The 12,500-nt window shown below is 39.8% G+C and overlaps 1 protein-coding gene across 1 annotated transcript; it reads left to right on the plus strand.

Annotated features, from left to right (window-relative positions):
• Positions 1-6: 6 nt before the first annotated feature.
• On the plus strand, positions 7-848 carry LOC118768675 (zinc finger protein 22-like; the record flags this gene model as incomplete). The annotated part of the gene is made up of 3 exons (XM_036515533.1): positions 7-155; positions 324-407; positions 660-848. Coding segments are annotated over exons 1-3 (391 nt in total), but the record flags the coding sequence as incomplete, so codon positions are not given.
• Between the last annotated feature and the right edge of the window lie 11,652 nt (positions 849-12,500).

Below are 12,500 nucleotides of genomic sequence, written 5' to 3' on the forward strand. Positions count from 1 at the left end.
GAAGACATTTGTGTACTGTGACGAGAGAAGGAAAATTATGGAAAATGAATTATATCGGAGTGAAGTTGAATGTAAAAGAGAGTCTGAAGAAATTGATTTTTCTGGAGAGGAGAAGAATGAAAAGGGCAAAGCATCGTATGATTGTGATATCTGTGGTAAATCCTTACCTGAAAGTGGTCACGTAATTATTCACAAACGTATTCATACTGGAGAGAAGCCATATCATTGCGACATCTGTGGTAAATCATTTTCTCAAAAAATTAGTTTCACTGACCACAAACGTATTCATACTGGTGAAAAACCATATCGCTGTGATATCTGTGGTAAATCATTTTCTGAAACTGGTAACTTAACTAAGCACAAGCGTATTCATACAGGAGATAAGCCATATCATTGCGACATCTGTGGTAAATCATTTTCTCAAACTAGTACCTTGACTGGTCACAAACGCATTCATACAAGAGAGAAGCCATATCACTGTGATATTTGTGGTAAATCATTCTCTGAAAATGGTAACTTAACTCGGCACAAGCATGTTCATACAGGAAAAAAGCCATATCACTGTGATATCTGTGGTAAATCATTTTCTCAAAAAATTAGTTTGACTGACCACAAACGTATTCATACTGGGGAAAAACCATATCACTGTGATATCTGTGGTAAATCATTTTCTGTAAATGGTAGCTTAACTCAGCACAAGCATGTTCATACAGGAAAAAAGCCATATCACTGTGATATCTGTGGTAAATCATTTTCTCAAAAAATTAGTTTCACTGACCACAAACGTATTCATACTGGGGAAAAACCATATCATTGTGATATCTGTGGTAAATCATTTTCTGTAAATGGTAACTTAACTCAGCACAATCGCATTCATACAGGAGAAAAGCCATATCATTGTGATATCTGTGGTAAATCATTTTCTCAAAAAATTAATTTGACTATCCATAAACGTATTCATACTGGGGAAAAACCATATCACTGTGATATCTGTAGTAAATCATTTTCTGAAAATGGTAATTTAACTCAGCACAAGCGTATTCATACAGGAGAGAAGCCATATCACTGTGATATCTGTGGTAAATCATTTTCTCAAAGTGAAGATTTGACTAGACACAAACGCATACATACAGGGGAGAAGCCATATCATTGTGATATCTGTGGTAAATCATTTTCTGAAAATGGTAACTTAACTAAGCACAAACGCATTCATACAGGAGAGAAGTCATATCAGTGTAAATCATTTTCTCAAAGTAAAGATTTGACTAGTCACAAACGCATACATACAGAGGAGAAGCCATATCATTGTGATATCTGTGGTAAATCATTTTCTGAAAATGGTAACTTAACTAAGCACAAACGCATTCATACAGGAGAGAAGCCATATCCTTGTGATATCTGTGGTAAATCATTTTCTTACGCCAGTACCTTGACTAACCACAAACGCATTCATACAGGTGAAAAGCCATATCCTTGTGATATCTGTGGTAAATCATTTTCTTACGCCAGTACCTTGACTAACCACAAACGCATTCATACAGGTGAAAAACCATATCATTGTGATACCTGTGGTAAATCATTTTCCAAAAACAGCAATTTGTCTAGTCTCAAATGTTTTCATACATGAGAGAAGCCATATCATTGAAACATGTGGCAAATCATTTGCTTATAGAAGCAGCGTAACTACTTCCTTAAACCTTCATGAGAGACAAACCATACCAGTCATCTGTCATCATTGTTCTCCATGTCCACATTTGCCAATCTCTCATTGGTGAGATGATATTTATTGAGGTGAATTTTCACTGTCCAGATGCCCTTCCTGTGGCCAACCTTCACCTGTTTCAAACTAAAATATTTCCCCGTGACCTGACATGTCTTAGTGGCAGATTGGCGATGGACATTTCTTGCATGGCAGTGACACCTACAACAATCACACAGTCTCCAGGCAAGGATATAATAACACACACACATTCATAAGCCCCTCACACTTCTATGAAACATCCCCCTCTATCCTCTGTACCACTAATATTCCCCCACCACCACTACCTTTTGTGTATGTCCTCATACATCTCCCACACCATCCATTTCTCTCTATATATCTATCATTCTCTCCTTTCTTTTCCTACTGGAATCGTCAGGTTTCTCCTCTATAGTAAGACACTCGTCTCTCTCCTGCCGTTATACATCAACCTTCCAACTGACAAAAAGCCATCCCCCTCGCTTCCACTCCCTCTGACAACCGAGTGGATCTTTATCTTGCGAGTTACTTGGTGATCCCCAATGATGCTAGTGTTACATAAAAAGCACCCAATGCACTCATTAAATGGGTCGGCATTAGGAAGAGCCTCCAGCCATGGGAACCTTGCCAATGCAGACAATGGACCCCCAGGACTTATTCTTTCTACACCTTGTACTTATTCTATCTGTCCCTTTTACCAAACTGCTTAACACACCAGCATCGGTTATCAAGCGATATTGGGGGACAAGCACAGGCGCAGGAGTGGCTGTGTGGTAAGTAGCTTGCTAACCAACCACATGGTTCCGGGTTCAGTCCCACTGCGTGGCATCTTGGGCAGGTGTCTTCTACTATAGCCCCGGGCCGACTAATGCCTTGTGAGTGGATTTGGTAGATGGAAACTGAAAGAAGCCTGTCGTATATATGTATATATATATATGCGTGTTTGTTTGTGTGTCTGTGTTTGTCCCCCTAGCATTGCTTGACAACCGATGCTGGTGTGTTTACGTCCCCGTCACATAGCTGTTCGGCAAATAAGTGCCGGGGTTGATTTGCTCGACTAAAGGCGGTGCTCCAGCATTGCTGCAGTCAAATGACTGAAACAAGTAAAAGAGAAAAGAGAGAGAGATATACATACACATACCAATCTACACATAACAGGCTTCATTTAGTTTCCACCCACCAAATCCACTCACAGGGCTTTGGTCGGCTCGAGGTTATTATAGAAGACACTTACCCAAGGTGTCCATGCTTGGCATGGGTTGTACATTTTGACCAGGGCTGGAAGGCTGCATCTGATTCCTGTCTGATTTCGCATGGTTTCTACGGCTGGATGCTCTTCCTTTCACCAACCACTCTGAGAGTGTAATGGGTGCTCAACAATAGAATGAAGAGTTAAAGAATGCAGATGTCCGAAATGTGGAATATTCTTGAAAGTACTGGAAGGTTCGGAATTCCATTTTAAACAAGGACAGAGATTCATAATTGAGACTGATTTCACTTGTGCATCCAAAAATTTAATTTGTGCAATAACTAGTTCAGGATGTGAACACACAACAATAGAAAGAGCAAGGATTCCCCTCAAACAAAGAACAACACTTCATAAGGTATAGATTCATTTCCCAAGTTACAGACATTGTTTATGAGTTTTATTTTTCAAGCACAACATCCAAATTTTGAAAGTTCTACTACCATAACAAATGCACCTGTGTCTTACCAAGAAGTTTATAAAAAGCAAGGAATGCTTCTCAGTAAACAACTCTAGACTTGTTTCTTGTGAATCAGTGGTCCACGTCTACAATGATGGTGTCCCTGAGTCTTTTCAAAGTGATTCAGAAAACAATTATAATAATAATATTTTGCCTATTCTAATAATCTTGACATTGTTTTTGACTTTACATAAAATATTCTTTACATTCTACTGTTGTTTTATTGTCATTTATTTACAAGTATTATAAATTTTATATTGTAAAAAATTTTTGTAGGAATGAATTACAATTTATAACATTGCTTCTATGGGAAATTATTGCTTTGCTTTATGAGTTTTCACTTTAGGAGCAATCTCCAGTAAGAAATTAACTCATATATCAAGGCATTATTGTATCTGACATTATTTTGTATCTGACATGTGTGCTCTTTACATGAACTAGGACAGGGACCAGCTGAGATCCCCTTCGGTCATGACTGACTATGGGATTGCACCTAGAAAGTTACCCTCCCAGGCACAAGTCCGGGCAAGGTTGTTTATGGAAGACTAGCAGTCGCCCATGCATACCGGCCTCTCCTCTCCACACCACTAGTGTTATCCAAGGGAAAGGCAAAGGGGCCGATAAAGCTTGGCACCTGTGACGTCACAACTCATTTCTACAGCTGAGTGAACTGGAGCAACATGAAATAAAGTGTCTTGCTCAAGAACACAACACAACACAGCACAGTTCGGGATTTGAACTCAAAATCTCACAATCATAAGCTCGATCCCCTAATCACTGACACATGCGCCTTCACTGGGACCAGCACCATATATATATATATATATATATATATATATATATATATATATATATGTATATGGTGCTGGTCAATGGAGAAGTTCTTAAGAGAAAATGTTGCTAGAAGCTAGGATCACCAAACATAGATTGGCATATTTTGGTCATACTATGCGGAGAAAATCCCTGGAGAAGGACATCATGCTTGGAATGGTCAGTGGCAAGAGAGGAAGAGGCCGACCAAGAGCCCACTGGCTTGACACCATCAAGAGTGATACTGGAATGGACATAGCCAATCTGAAAGAAGTGGCCCAGTATAGAACTGACTGGAGGACACTGATCCAACGAGTGACCGAGAGTCAACTTTGACTGAGCGGATATATAAATATATATGTATATGTATGTGTGTGAAGCTATGTGCCTTCACATATATGTGTGAAGCTATATGCCTTCACATATATATGTGAAGGTACATGGCTCAGTGGTTAGAGCATTGGGCCCACAATTGTGAGGTAGTGAGTTCAATTCTCATGCCAGGCTGTGTATTGTGTTTTTGACCAAAATATGTTGTTTCACTTGCATTTTCAAAGAGTACTCATTTGTTTTTTGTTTTTTTATTTTATATATTATATTAATTATTTTTATTCCTATGTTTTGGTTTATGTTTTTCACTGTTTGATTTGCCTAATTGTGGTTTTATCTCTAATTTAATTTATATTTATACTGTAAAATTAGATTTAATGCTAAATCTAATTTTTCCCTGTAAGTTTGGATTTACTCCCTAACATTACTAATTATATATATATACATATATATATATTTATATACATATATATATATTTATATACATATATATATACATGTATATATATACACACACATATATATACATATATATAAATACATATATATATATATATACACAGATATTTTGTATATAGATATACATACATACGGTTAGCATGGTTGCCTTCCAAGCAGTCGATCCAGGTTCGATTCCCGGCCGATGCAGGCGATAGCTTTTTTTAATGGCGGTGCCCCAGCCTGGCCACAGCTCGTGAGCTGAAACTAGATAAAATTTTTTAAAATAAATATATATACACACACATACATATATATATATATATATATATTCATATATATAAGAATTGTTTGTGTAAGGCTGTGTAGATATTAGAACGTTTATAGACCTTCTATCTATAAATGTTCTCATATCTACACAGCCTTGGTTCTTTATCTCATTACGCAAAATATTGTTATATACACACGCTGACATGTGACCAATGTTGAAACCCCTTCGAAAAATTACCGAACCTGGAACTTAACTATCGTGTCTATAGCACTTCTTCAACATTACCTGACACCTTTGGGTCTCAATGACACCATTACCTATTATAACCTATATATATATGTATGCCATAAAAACACATGTAATTTGCACACCTGTGTAATTTACACAGGTAATTTTCTGGATAAAAACTGTTAAAAAGAAACTTCTACTCGTGTAAAATTCACACCCAATTGTTGGCCAGAGGGAAAAGGTTTTCAATTTAGTTGTATTTAGCATAATTTCACTTACTCATAATTAGATTTTATTAAATTTTCACTAATTAAAAATAATTTCTGTTTAACAGGTATCACATTGAAAGTTATTAAATTATGAAGTGTTTGTGTTGTTTATAATAAACTTTATTTTACACTAGCACTATGACCCGGCAACACCAGGTCATAGTGCTAGTGCATGCATATACAGCTGCGTGTGTGCACACATACATGCGAGTACTGTCCAAATCTCCGACCAATCACATACAGCTAGCTGCGGAGGCACATGGCCTAGTGGTTAGAGCAGCGGACTCGCGGTCGAGGGATGGCGGGTTCGAATCTCAGACCGGGCGATGTGTGTTTATGAGCGAAACACCTAAACTCCACAGAGCTCCGGCAGAAGGTAATGGTGAAACTTCTGCTGACTCTCTCTCTCACTCTTTCCTCCTGCATCTTGCAGCTCACCTGAGATGGACTGGCGTCCCGTCCTGGTGGGGAACCTATACGCCAAGACACCGGCCCTTATAAGACAGGCATGGCTCAAGAAGGAACAACCATACAGCTCACTGCCATTCAATTGGCGTATCAAGTTTTGGGCATTTTGATTGGGTTTTGGATAGAAAATTCACAAAAAGTCATTTCTATTGATTTTTTAATGGATTTGCGTGGTGACTGGGGAAATGTAGAGATGTGCACGACCACCCTCGGACGGTTATGAATGACCATAGAAAGTGCAAGCCCTCTAACTGAAAAATTGTGGATTTGTATAAAGAACACACACACAGACAGACATCTTGCCGTTTATATATATAGAGATTCTTTATTAACAAATTCAAGTATACTATAAAATTTCCAGTAATGAAGTTGTCTCAGAGTGAATATTTTTACAGATGATGACAAATTTGAGGTTCACCTTGACAATATTGAAGTTGAAAAAAGATGAAGGGAAAAAACATTGTGTTTTAGCAGACAAAATAGTTTTAATTGTTGTCATGTAAAAAATCTTCACATAGGTGCAGGAATGGCTGTGTGGTAAGTAGCTTGCTTACTAACCACATGGTTCTGGGTTCAGTCCCACTGTTAGCCACCTATAGTGCCTTCTACTATAGCCTTGTGAGTGGATTTAGTAGATGGAAATTGAAAGAAGCCCGTTGTATATATGTGTATATATATATGTATATGTATGTGTGTGCGAGCCCTCTAACTGAAAAATTGTGGATTTGTATAAAGGACACACACAGAAACATTTTGCCGTTTATATAAAGAGCACTGTATACAATAATTTCATTATTATTATTATTATTATAAGCATAATGTACAAATCAATACTGAGGATTAACTAGACTGTAATTAACGGGAAACATGGCTATTTAAGCTCATAAAATATTTATACCAAAATGATTTTTGGAAAGATAGAAAATATACTTATGACAAACACATCAGTATTGATTTTATATCGATTAGATCCAAGGTCTCTTTACTCTGTCTTTTTATTTGTTTCAGCCATTTGACTGCGGCCATGCTGGAGCACAGCCTTTAATCGAGCAAATCGACCCCGGGACTTATTCTTTTGTAAGCCCAGTACTTATTCTATCGGTCTCTTTTGCCGCACCACTAAGTAACGGGGACATAAACACACCAGCATTGGTTGTCAAGCAATGCTAGGGGAACAAACACAGACACACAAGCTCACACACATACATATATATACATATATACGACGGGCTTCTTTCAGTTTCCGTCTACCATATCCACTCACAAGGCATTGGTCGGCCCGAGGCTATATTAGAAGACGCTTGGCCAAGGTGCCACGCAGTGGGACTGAACCCGGAACCATGTGGTTGGTAAGCAGGCTACTTACCACACAGCCACTGCTGCGCCTATATATATATATATATATATTGCCAAATTAGACTGGAGCCTGGTGCAGCCTTCTGGCTTCCCAGAACCCCGGTCGAACCGTCCAACCCATGCTAGCATGGAGAACGGACGTTAAACGACGATGTGATGATGATATATATATATATATATATATATACATATATACGACAGGCTTCTTTCAGTTTCTGTCTACCAAATCCACTCACAAGGCTTTGGTCGGCCCGAGGCTATAGTAGAAGACACTTGGCCAAGGTGCCATGCAGTGGGACTGAACCCGGAACCATGTGGTTGGTAAGCAGGCTACTTACCACACACCCACTCTGCGCTATATATATATATATATATATATATATATAATATATATATTATATATATATATATATATATATTATATATATATATTATATATATATTATATATACATACACACACACACATATATACGACAGGCTTCTTTCAGTTTCTGTCTACCAAATCCACTCACAAGGCTTTGGTCGGCCCGAGGCTATAGTAGAAGACACTTGCCCAAGGTGCCATGCAGTGGGACTGAACCCGGAACCATGTTGTTGGTAAACAAGCTACTTACCACACAGCCGCTCCTTTTTTTTTTTGGCAAACAGCAGCGGAAAATTATTAATATTTCCAATTTATTCCTTCAAAATAAATTTAACAGTTTTCTTTTCTTTAATTAAAGAGCCTTTTTCCTATCCTTAATATTTATCCCATTTTGGGAGTTTATCAACGGTGTGTCAGATTATTCATTTTGATGGGTAAACAACATTTCATATATTTATGTGTGTATGTGTGTGTATACACACACATCTCTGTTTATTTTCTTTGATTTCTTTCTGTAGGAGGTGCAATGGCCCAGTGGTTAGGCTAGCAGACTCGCGGTCGTAGGATCGCGGTTTCGATTCCCAGACCGGGCATTGTGAGTGTTTATTGAGTGAAAACACCTAAAGTTCCATGAGGCTCCAGCAGGGGGTAGTGGTGAACCCTGCTATACTCTTTTGCCACAATTTTCTCTCACACTTTCTTCCTGTTTCTGTTGTGCCTGTGTCACGCTGAATCTCCCCGAGAACTATGTTAAGGGTACATGTGTAGGCACAGGAGAGGCTGTGTGGTAAGTAGCTTGCTAACCAACCACATGGTTCCGGGTTCAGTCCCACTGCGTGGCATCTTGAGCAAGTGTCTTCTGTTATAGCCTCGGACCGACCAAAGCCTTGTGAGTGGATTTGGTAGTCGGAAACTGAATGAAGCTTGTCGTATATATTTATATATATATATATATGTGTGTGTATGTGTTTGTCTCCCCCCCCCCAGCATTGCTTGACAACCGATGCTGGTGTGTTTACGTCCCCGTCACTTAGCAGTTTGGCAAAAGAGACCGATAGAATAAGTACTGGGCTTACAAAGAATAAGTCCTGGGGTCGATCTGCTCGACTAAAAGGCGGTGCTCCAGCATGGCCACAGTCAAATGACTGAACCAAGTAAAAGAGTAAAGAGAGTGTCTGTGAAATGCTTGGGCACTTGCACATTAATAAATGAGCCACAACGTCACAGGTGCCAAGCTGTATCGGCCCCTTTGCCTTTCCCTTGGATAACACCAGTGGCGTGGAGAGCAGAGGCCGGTATGCATGGGCGACTGCTGGTCTTCCATAAACAACCTTGCCTGGACTTGTGCCTGGGAGGGTAACTTTCTAGGTGCAATCCCCTGGCCAGTCATGACTGAAAAGGGTCACAAATTCCTTTCTGTTAAAGAGCATAGGCTCGAAACATAAAAAAACCTTTTCATTTTTCCGAGAGTCAAACTATATAATTGCCCGTTGTTCATACACCTGTCTTCGTCCTTTGTTTTTCTATAAATTTCAACTAATATTTATATATATACATACATATATATATGTATATCATCATCATCATCATCATCATCGTTTAGCAACCGCTTTCCATGCTAGCATGGGTTGGACAATATATATATATATATATATTCTAAAGGGCGGCGAACTGGCAGAAACGTTAGCACGCCGGGCGAAATGCTTAGCCGTATTTCGTCTGCCGTTAGTGTTCTGGGTTCAAAATCCGCCGAGGTCGACTTTGCCTTTCATCTTTCGGGGGTCGATAAATTAAGTACCAGTTACGCACTGGGGTCGATGTAATCGACTTAATCCTTTGTCTGTCCTTGTTCGTCCCTTCTATGTTTAGCCCCTTGTGGGCAGTAAAGAAATATATATATATATATTCTTTTATTCTTTTACTTGTTTCAGTCATTTGACTGTGGCCATGCTGGAGCACTGCCATTAGTCAAGCAAATCAACCCCAGGACTTATTCTTTGTAAGCCTAGTACTTATTCTATCGGTCTCTTTTGCTGAACCACTAGGTTACGGTGACATAAACACACCAGCATCGGCTGTCAAGCGATGTTGGGGGGACAAACACAGACACACACACACATACATACATACATATATATATATATACATAATACACATAATATATATATATATATATATCCCTCTCTCTCTTTGGGAGAGGCACAAGCACCTACACGCACATATGCACACACGGCAGTAACTTCCACCTACCGAATTCAATCACAAAGCTCCGGTCAGCTCGGGGCTATAGTGGAAGACACCCACCCAAAGTGCCACGCAGTGGGACTGAACCCGAAACCATGTAGCTAGGAAGCATACACACATAGATATAAGACGGGCTTCTTTCAGTTTCCGTCTACCAAATCCAAATTCCTAACACCAACATTCACCAGCATTTCACAGACACGTGTAACCCCTATGAGAGCGTATTATGTGTCACCGGGATGAGGGCCAGTCAGGCAGTACTCGCAACAACCATGCTCAAATGGTGTTTTTTACGTGCCACCTGCACAGGAGCCAGTCCAGCGACACTGGTACATAGTTATTTGTGTAGCAGTTTACTTTGTAAAACAGTAAGGGGTGAGGGTTGCTAGCACATCACCCTCTATCCACATTCTCCCCGTCCACATCTTTACCACATGGGGCCCTAACAAAATCTGATAATAGATATTCTTTATTCTTTTTTGTTTCTTTTACTTGTTTCAGTCATTTGACTGCGGCCATGCTGGAGCACCGCCTTTAGTCGAGCAAATCGACCCCGGCACTTATTCTTTGTAAGCCCAGTACTTATTCTATCGGTGTCTTTTGCCGAACCGCTAAGTGACGGGGACGTAAACACACCAGCATCGGTTGTCAAGCAATGCTAGGGGGACAAACACAGACACACAAACATATACATACATGCATATTTATATATATACATATATACGACAGGCTTCTTTCAGTTTCTGTCTACCAGATCCACTCACAAGACATTGGTCGGCCCGGGGCTGTAGCAGAAGACACTTGCCCAAGATGCCATGCAGTGGGACTGAACCCGGAACCATGTGGTTGGTTAGCAAGCTACTTACCACACAGCCACTCCTGCGCCTATAGATGCAAATCTATCTAATTTACTTGTTACCTTCTAAAATCAGGCATTACTTGGCGATCGGTCAGCTTACAACACCGTTGTTCGTCGTGAGTTATCTTGGGAGAATGTGTTTGTTAACTTTGCAACAAGGTCAAGGTGAGCTCTGATTGGATGCATGGGATGTGTATAAAACATGAATCGGTTTGTTTTGAATACCGAAACGAAATTATAACATTGTACCAAACTTAATGGCAATTTAGGCCAGGCATTGTTTTTCTTTTTCTGAGTTCAAATTCGGCCGATGGAACTCTCATGGGAAAAATAATTTCATGTCTGGGAAACGAACGCACATTCTGACGATCACGAGCGCCAACCCTACCACTAAGCCAATCAGCTTCACTGATGAAAAAAATGATAAACATCAAGTTTTTTACTTCAAAATTCAATAAAATAGGTGCAGGATTGGCTGTGTGGTAAGTAGCTTGCTAACCGACCACATGGTTCCGGGTTCAGTCCCACTGCGTGGCATCTCGGGCAAGTGTCTTCTGCTATAGCCCCGGGCCGACCAATGCCTTGTGAGTGGATTTGGTAGACGGAAACTGAAAGAAGCCTGTCGTATATATGTATGTATATATGTATGTGTGTATATGTTTGTGTGTCTGTGTTTGTTCCCTTAGCATTGCTTGACAACCGATGCTGGTGTGTTTGTCCCCCCACCGTCACTTAGCGGTTCGGCAAAAGAGACCGATAGAATAAGTACTGGGCTTACAAAGAATAAGTCCCGGGGTCGATTTGCTCGTCTAAAGGCGATGCTCCAGCATGGCCGCAGTCAAATGACTGAAACAAGTAAACGAGTAAACTTAGCGGTTCGGCAAAAGAGACCGATAGAATAAGTACTGGGCTTACAAAGAATAAGTCCCGGGGTCGATTTGCTCGGCTAAAGGCGATGCTCCAGCATGGCCGCAGTCAAATGACTGAAACAAGTAAAAGAGTAAACTTAGTAGTTCGGCAAAAAGAGACCGATAGAATAAGTACTGGGCTTACAAAAGAATAAGTCCCGGGGTCGATTTGCTCGTCTAAAGGCGATGCTCCAGCATGGCCACAGTCAAATGACTGAAACAAGTAAAAGAGAAAAGAGAGAAAGAGAAAATAATAATAATTTTTCCTTGGGTCCAAACCGGGACTTGAAATTAACGAGATATATAATTCATGGAAAGCATGGTTACTTTAGTGCATAAAATATTTATACCAAAATGATTTTTGGAAAGAGAGAAAATATACTTATGACAAAAACACATCAGTATTGATTTTATATCGATTGGATCCAAGGTCTCTTTACTCTCTCTTTTACTTGTTTCAGCCATTTGACTGCGGCCATGCTGGAGCACAGCCTTTAATCAAACAACTT

Source organism: Octopus sinensis, unplaced genomic scaffold, assembly GCF_006345805.1.
Source record: "Octopus sinensis unplaced genomic scaffold, ASM634580v1 Contig00953, whole genome shotgun sequence".
Taxonomy (NCBI): Eukaryota; Metazoa; Mollusca; class Cephalopoda; order Octopoda; family Octopodidae; genus Octopus; species Octopus sinensis.